This window comes from Aquarana catesbeiana, linkage group LG03 (genome assembly GCF_042186555.1).
Source record: "Aquarana catesbeiana isolate 2022-GZ linkage group LG03, ASM4218655v1, whole genome shotgun sequence".
NCBI lineage: Eukaryota > Metazoa > Chordata > Amphibia > Anura > Ranidae > Aquarana > Aquarana catesbeiana.
The window spans coordinates 467,699,059-467,707,813 of NC_133326.1; the positions used below are offsets into that span (position 1 = coordinate 467,699,059).

General features: G+C 44.4%; 1 protein-coding gene across 2 annotated transcripts in view; it reads left to right on the forward strand.

Annotated features, from left to right (window-relative positions):
• The window catches only part of LOC141132463 (securin-like), a 30,438-nt gene extending 28,834 nt beyond the window's left edge, over positions 1 to 1,604 (forward strand). For both annotated transcript variants that reach the window (XM_073620858.1, XM_073620859.1), the window contains 2 exons: positions 254 to 400; positions 1,420 to 1,604. In XM_073620858.1, the coding sequence (XP_073476959.1) occupies positions 254 to 400; positions 1,420 to 1,499 (227 nt within the window). In that variant the 3' untranslated portion in view covers positions 1,500 to 1,604. The remainder of the gene's footprint in view (positions 1 to 253; positions 401 to 1,419) is intronic.
• The last annotated feature ends 7,151 nt before the right edge of the window (positions 1,605 to 8,755 follow it).

Genomic DNA, 8,755 nt, shown 5'->3' on the forward strand with positions numbered 1-8,755 from the left:
ATTAAAGACCAGAACGCGATATGGTAATGATATTGATTGGTATGTTATTAATGTGTTCTTGTGTCTCCCCAGCGGCCGGAGGTACTCTTGAAAGAACCGAGGTCTGGCAGGGGAGGAGAGATTTTATGGGCTGGCGCAGTGTTTCCAGAGGAAGGGGAGGAGACTATCTCTCTATTGTGGCTGTCCTGAAAGACTACAGGAAAAGACGTTACCGGTACGTAACTTTAATTTTTTTTTTTTTCTCTCTTCCTAGAGTTTGAAACATTTGATGTTCCTCAAGGGAGCAAACTGAGCCATCTCTACCTTGCTGGAGTTCCCCTTATTGTGTATGAAAATGAGTTTGCATTATCAATCAAGGAGCCAGCTCCAATGGATATTCCAGCCTTTACCTGGGAATCAGGTTGGTTTAAACAACTTTGACTGCAATACACCTCTTTGTAATTTCATCCAGACTTTTTTTGTTTTGTAGACTTGTGGGGGTTTTTACTGTATTTGAGACTCCTTAGACTTCACTTTCTTCCAATTCTGCAGAAACGCCTTGTAATGGTCCCAATTTATTTCCAACAACCTAATGTCTGATCAGTGGTAGGGGGTAACAGATTAAGTGAATGCACTGGATAAAGGCAGGAGAGGTCCCACATCTGATTGTATGCAGTATTCTTTGCTAAAAGAGCTCTTGGCTGAAACTACAGGTTCTTGCTGTTGGCAAGGTTTTGGGCACATCCCTCTTGTCAAGCCTACTATAAAAATTGCTAATGGCTTATATTGCTACCTGGTATATCTGACATTGCAAAATCGATATGAGTCATATTACTGATATTGTAGTAGCAAAGAATATATTTACAATAGGAAAAAACAGGATAAATATCCATCAATAACCATTCTAATTAGTGTATGGGTTTTATACCACTAGGTGGAGACATGGATCCCTACAATCTATATAATACACAACAGGATGTATGATGCAATGTAACTAAATGCCTGGGTGGTGTCTGGTATTTGTCTGGTGTCATGGAGTCCTGCCTGCTTAACAGCAATAGTGTCATGGCTGATTGGTGTATATCCTGGCTATACAATGCATTTGGAGCTTGGTACAGGAATTCTGTAGGTCATGAGAATGCGATCAAGAAGTTTCAACTTTTGCAAGATTTTTGTTCAACATGCCTATTTTAGCTTTCTGGTAATATGGCTTTAGTGAAGTGTGGTGTTCGTTTTACCTCAGCCAGGTATAACCGTACAATGGTTTGAAGTTGGTAAACCACCACTGTAGCTGAATCACTTTTATGCCTGACCATTGAAAGGTCTTTTACCAACTTGACAAATCTGGGGTCTAATCCCAAGCGAATTGTAATCCACTTCTCACCGGCAAAAAATTAGATCTAAATTAATTCAAGTGTTTTTTTTTGGTTGTTTTTTCAGATACATCAAGCACATGCCCATCTTTCCTGGCAACCCTAGATGAGATCACACTTGACATGCCCAAGATGGAGAACTGTTAGCATTGTTTTAACTAATCTATATTTTTTTTTTTTCATTAACTTTGTGTGTGTTTGGGGTTTATTTATTTTTTAATAAACTTTTTTTTATCTTGTTATCCAATTGTTTGACTTTTTGAAAACTGTTTTTATTTGCAAAAATGTTATAGCAAACCAAGTAATTTTTCATAAATGCAAGTATAAAATTTTGCCTTGAATACAACCCAAATCGGTCAGCCAATCAAGGGAAGAGGGCAGGGCCAGGTCAGGCCCCATGTCTGAATGGATACACAGAGCTCTGACTCAGCCAGCAGCTCTATGGGGGCACCTGAGCTGAGGGGGAACTCAATAGAAGGAAGGGGCCAGGAGCAGTAAAGTGATCTGAGAAGATCTGGGCTGCTGCAAAACCAACAGCATAGAGGTTAGTATAACATGAGGGGTGTGTGTTTTTTTTTTTTTTTTTTTTTTTTTTTTTTTTTTTGTGCCTTTACTATCCCTAAGTTATGGCACTGTGTATGCCTGCGGTGACCTATCAACAGACAGGCTGGAAAATCTAAATCCAGTGGTCACACTGGTCTGACCAGCAAGTATGCTTGGACTGCTAGCTCAGTCAGCCGCGACTATGCCCCCATCCTGGACTGTGGTGGCCAGCGAGTTAAATGTCTCACAGGCACACATATATGACCGGGCATCAGTGTTACCCTGGCTGACTGCTCCCCCACTTTGGCGGAGAGAAGAATCTGTCATGGCAGCCTTAACCATACACTCCAGCTGGATTGGTAAGTAGATGCCGGTGGTGGTGGGGGGGGGGGGGGGGTGATGCGTGGATGCTCCTGGTGCCTGTTTGGCCCTCCAGTTTTGCACTCGTGGGTGGCAGCCTGGACCTAGGCCCGCTCATTGGCTCTATTGCTTGTCATCTTGACTATGGACATCATCCTCTGTTGCCATCATAGTTGGTAAGGTTGAATAAAGACAACAGTTTAACCTGTGTAGTGGTGTGTAGAAGAATTATTTCCCATACCCCCTTTAAAGTGTTAATTTTCAGATGCACGTCCAAGAGTCTTAAACTACCTTTACTTCCTGCTGATGCAACTAATGGTTGAAGAGTTCCACATCCTAACCGCCTTGACGGTGAAAAACCCCCTACGCAGCTTAAGGTTAAACTGCGCTTCCAGTCTCATGTGGCCCTGTGTCTTGCACTCCCTGGGACTGAAAAGTTTCATACTTGCTCTGGGATCACGATTTAAAAATTTTGTATATTGCCTCTCAAGCGTCTCCTCCAGGGAGAACAAATTCAGCACTTGTAGTCTTTCCTCCATAATTTTAGGTCCTCCAGTCCCCTTTTATATTTTTACCCCCCCCCCCCCCCCCCCCCCCGCATTACCTTACATTTTTTCAATGTTAAACTTCATTTGCCATGCAGTAGCCCACGCCATTCACTTTATTCAGCTCCTCTTGTACAGTTTCTATATCCTGCTGTGGTATTGCCCTTCATATTTTTGTCAGCAAACAGACTGAGCTATTAATCCTATCCTATTGACTAGGCATTTGTGAACATTCTCCTGGGTTTTGTCACCCCCCCCCCCCCCCCCCCCGACTTTCTCAGGCTTTGTTTTTTTTATTTAGTAATTCCTTTACCCTAGGATTAGATGTTATGGATAGGATATATCACTAATACTCCCTGCTGGTTATTGCTACCTCCAAACCCCCCCCCCAACACCTAGTTTAAAACCTGAGCATAAACCGCATGGCGTCATAATAGAGTTCCTGTCTATCCTTTCCTGCATCTTTTGACAGCTAGGGGAGGTCACCTGCTCTAGTACTCATATCCCCAGCATCATGCAACTTGGCATATTTGTTGGTGTACCGACTCAGGACTAGCCTCCCTAGCGCTCTGTGCTCTTCCCTCTACCCCCTCCTCGATGTCACCCAACTACCTCCTTCTGGCTCCTGTGCCTCCATGTCTCCAACCTCCTCTACACTGGTCCCTGCCAGCACCTGCTGGATAAGGTGCAAACTCTTTTCCAGGTTGATGCTGTGCAGTGTTGCCACCTTGTTTTCTAGATCCAGGATCTGGGCTTCCAGAAAAACCACTAGCTGACATCTCGCACGGCATTTGCCTTTGTATGCGTTCCTTGTTGAACTAATCAATCAGCAGTATGTGCCTTGACTGGCATCACCAATTCTGTCAGACAATTTACCCTCTAATCTAATGGTGATGCCAATTAAGAACTTGCTATTGGTACTCTGCTCTCCCCTGGTGCTACAGCTACTCCAATTACCTCTTGGCCCTCCTCACAGCACCCCGCATCACACTTGGTTACACTCAGGTACTCCTAGGTACTAAAAGCACTCCCAGTGACTCTTGGGTAGTAAGTGTTCCCAGGTACTCCGTCACCCAGCAGTACTCGGTCACCTGTCAGTCTCCTGTATGGCTTGCCAGCACCTGCAATCACCCCTGGTCAGCCTGCTGCTCTGCTCCTGCCTCTTTACCTTCTGTCTGTCACATACACCCCCCCCACCGTGCTCCAGTTTCACTTACTTGCTATCTCTCCCAGTCAGCCTGACACGTCGGTCTCTGGTCCTACCTCTTCTGTCAGTGCTCCCAGTCACGGACCCCAGATCTCCTGCCACCTCTTTTGGTTTCAGTGTGTGTGTCAGTCAGTCCTCGGCTTCCACCAGCTCAAGAAATGCCCATCTTGCAAGAATCCCCTCAGATTCATGGCAAAAAGCAATGTGTAGAACTTGTTGAAGAGGAAACATCCCAACCATACAAGGATGTTTTCTTAGGATCTCTTAGAGCTCTGTCAAATCTATGCTGGGCAAAAGCCCGGCAAGCCAGTTTCAACCCCAACATCCACCCCTTGTGCATTCACCTCTAAAACCAGCAGAGGTTGGTGACTCAGGAGCTGAGGGGACAAGTACTCTTCCTTCCCTAAGGAATTTGGAGGAGGAAGATAGCTAGGCCTCTACAGTGCCTTGCAAAAGTATTCACCTCCCTTGGCTTTTACCTATCTTGTTACATTACAGCCTTTAGTTCAATGTTATTTCTTTAATCTGAATTATATGTGATGGATCAGAACGCAATAATCTAAGTTGATGAAGTAAAATCTATACGTAAAACAAACCTGATAATTGACATGTGTGTATGTATTTGCCCCCTTTGTTATGAAGCCCATAAAAAGCTGTGGTGTGACCAATTACTTTCAGAAGTCACATAATTGGTGAAATGATGTCCACCTGTGTGCAATCTAAGTGTCGCGTGATCTGTCATCACACACTCTGACTGAAACATGGTGGCAGCAGCATCATGCTGTTGGGATGTTTTTCAGCAGTTGGGACTGGGAAACTGGTCAGATTTGAGGGAAAGATGGATGGTGCTAAATACAGGGATATTCATGAGCAAAACCTGTACCACTCAGTGTATGATTTGAGGCTAGGATGGAGGTTTCACTGTCCAGCAGGACAATGACCCCAAACACACTGCTAAAGAAACACTTGAGTGGTTTAAGGGGAAACATGTAAATATGTTGGCATGGCCTAGTCAGCCCAGACCTGAATGCAATAGAAAATCTGTGGCCAGGCTTAAAGATTGCTGTTCATAAGCACAAACAATCCAACTTTAAGGCACTGGAGCAGTTTTGCAAGGAGGAATGGGCAAAAATCCCAGTGGTAAGATGTGGCAAGCGCATAGAGACTTATTCAAAGCGACTTGGAGCTGTGATAGCCTCAAAAGGTGGCTCTCCAAAGTATTGACTTTAGGGGGGTGAATAGTTATGCACATTGATGTTTTCTGCTATTTTGTCTTATTTGTGTCACAATAAAAAAAAAAAAATCCTCAAGTTGTGGGCGTGTTCTGTAAATTAAATTATAAAAAAAAAATCCTCAAACAATCCATGTTAATTCCAGGTTATGAGGCAACAAAACATGAAAAATGCCAAGGGGGTGAATACTTTTGCAAGGCACTAGCTATCGCTGGAGGAGGTAGATCTCTTGAAAGCAATCTACACGACGCTAGAGATCCAGGAGGAAAACTTTAAACTATTGGTACATGACAAAATGTACTAAGGTTTAGATGAGACTAAACAGGGTGTTTCCAGTCCATAGGATCCTCTCGCACGCAGTTAAAAAAAAAGAGTGGAAGGAGCCAGAGAGGTCTTTTCTTTTACAAAACCCTCAAAAGTAGCTTTCCCTTTTGAAGAGAAGACCAAGGTAAAGATGTCCGCAAGATCTTCAGCGCTGGTGAACTCGGCTAGATGGTCTACATTTCTCAGGTGACCTTTTTAGTCCAGACCTTGAAACGGTCCTGGATAGAACAGCCAACAAGAAAATGGCGTTTCCTTCCAAAAAGAAACAGCCACTCAAAGAATTTTCGTGCTGTTAAACAACCCCACAAAAATCAGGACCAGATGTACCGCTGGGTCTTCCAGAGGGGAAAGGGAAGAGGGGGAGTTCTCTTCTGACCATCCCTGTAAGAATAAGTGACAATCTCATCCCAGTGGGGGTACAGTTTGGAATTTTCGGAACACCCGCAAGCAGGTTTTATATCAAAAATCTTTCCCGAAAGACGGGGAAAAAGCTTCCGTAATGACGAACCTGCTTCAGAATCTGATTCAACAGGAAGTCCTTATCCAAGTCACAATACATCAGGAAGGTCAGGGCTTCTATTCTCATATCTTCCTAGTGAAAAAACCCTTGGGAAAGTATCGGTTGATACTGAACTTGAAGATTCTGAACAAATCTATTTGTTACAAACATTTTCGGATGGACACGATCTATTCAATAATGAAGTTACTGACCCCAGATTGCTTTATGGCATCCCTAGCTATAAGGGACGCTTATTTGCACATCCCGATAGCTTAAGCTTCCCAACGGTGTCTGTCTAGCTCTCAACGTGGGGAGTTCAATATGGCAACTCAAATTCAGGGCCCTGCCGTTCGGACTTTCATCCTCCCCCAGGAGCTTTACAAAAGTAATAGAAGCTCTGGAGCCTCTGAAGCTAAGAGGAATATCGGTCGTCCCGTATCTGGACGATCTATGATTCTTTGCAGATTCCAAAGGCCAGGTTCTGACAAATCTGCAGGTGGCTCAGGCTCACCTCAAGAACCTAGGTTGGCTCCTAAATTTAGAAAAATCTAATTCAGAGCCAGCACAGGGCTATAAAATAAACTCGGTGCTTCAGAAATTTTTCCTCCCACAGGAGAAGATAAAGTCCAATCTGCGGTGTGGCAGATTCAAACCAATTTCTGTTTCAGTCCAGTCAGCCATGGCAGTTTTGGGACTTCTCACGGCATCCATTCCAGCCATACAGTGGGCTAGACTACATTCCCGGCCTCTCCAGATGAACATCCTACAAAGATGGTCACACCAAGAGCCTCTAGAAAACCAAATCTGCCTCACCTCAAACGTAAAACAAGCTCTCTGGTGGTGGCGGGAATTGACCAACCTAGCAAGAAGTCTCCCCTGGGTTTTTTCACCTAGACGAACAACTAACGACAGATGTGCTTGGTGTTGGGGAGTTTACTTGGACGGCCAGACCTCTCAGGGTGCCTGGTCCAAAGCAGAAGCCCGGAAGTCCTCAAATTGGTGGGAACTGAAGGCCATTTTGCTCAGACCCCCAGCCTTTCAACAGGCAGTCAGGGGGCAATATGTGCAAGTACACTCAGAAAATACAACAGCGGTAGCTTATGTCTTAAAACAGGAAGGAACCAGGAGAAAAGGACTCTTGTAGCTAGCCAGTTTCCGTTTTCCTGATGACGTGTGCCTCAGCACAAAATGCATTGAAATTGACGCTTGATACAGGAGCTTTTACTTCCACTCCCAGCTGAGACGCACGCCGCGCTTCCTGCTTCACACACCGAGTGACGGACTGGCCCCTGCCTCATCCCCCAGCTGTGCTGCGATCCGCTGTATTTTACATTTTTACAGATTTAAGGATAAGCTGTGGATTTACACTTCAGAGTGTAACAGTTTGAGGAATTGCCATTCATCATCTAGGACTGAATTGAAGCTTGATTGATTTCTGGAAACAGTCGATTGGAGCTGTATATGGCCTGGAAGGTTCTAGCTATTTGAGGAAGGTTTCCCTCTACTATATGCCTGGTGGTCACCTAGTGGCCAAAGATATCTGGTGAGCAGATTTATATGACACTACAGGTGAAGCACTTTTGGTTTTTGCAAGATTAAAATCACACTGCAGTTTAGGAAGGCACGTTGTTGGAGAGATAATACACATAGACTCTCTACAATATATAATTTTATTCACATTTACATCTTTGTTGGACTGTTATGACACTATATTTATGGTGTATTTTGTTGTCACAAATGTTGCTCTCTTTTACCACTAGCCAGTCAGCTGCTTACTTGGGGAGAGAGAAATGTGGCCACTCTGTCAGTGGTCCATCTAAAGGGATCCCGGAATCTGTTAGCAGACCTACTAACCAGAAGAAGAGTGGTAGAAGCAGAGTGGAGTCTGAACCAAGAAGTCTTCTTGATGGTCACCAAAGTATGGGGACAACCTCAAATAGATCTGTTTACGAGCCAGCAGAACTCAAAAGTACAGATGTTTTTCTCACTCCACCAGGAAGATCGGGCCTTAGGCATAGATGCTTTTGCCCATCCCTGGCATTACCAGCTGTGCTATGCTTTTCCCCCCTTCCCTCTAATACCGCTGCTCCTCAGGAAGTTCAGGGAGGAAAATACTAATCTGATCCTGGTCACTCCCTTCTGGCCAAAAAGGCCCTGGTTCACGACTTTGCTAAATCTGGCTGCAAAACCTCCCTCGAGGTTACCATCCAGAAAGGACCTACTAACTCAGGGGTCCCTGAACCATCTGGAAGCAGGCTGGCTACAACTAACCACTTGGTTTCTGAAGAAGACCTCCTAAAAGCCAAGGGACTGTCAGAAAAACTAGTGAAGACCCTACTCTCCAGTAGGAAGGAAGTAACTCGGGCCATATACCTGAAAGTATGAAAAAAGTTAAATTCCTGGTGCTCTTCTAAAGGCTTCCAGGTAAAGGGTATAATTTCAGTTTTAGAATTCCTCCATGACGGAATGGAGAAGAGGCTGGCAGCCAGCACCCTTAAAACCCAGGTGGTGGCTCTTTTCATTTTTTTTTTTTTTAAAGACTTTGTCCAAAGAGGTGTTAATTTTGAGATATTTTAGGGCACTTGCATGGAATAGGCCGGTAGCCCTTAAAGTTTTTCCCAGTTGGGATCTATCTATTGTTTTGCAGGGTCTCACAGAAGCTCTGTTTGAAGCCCCTACACGAAGCATCCTTA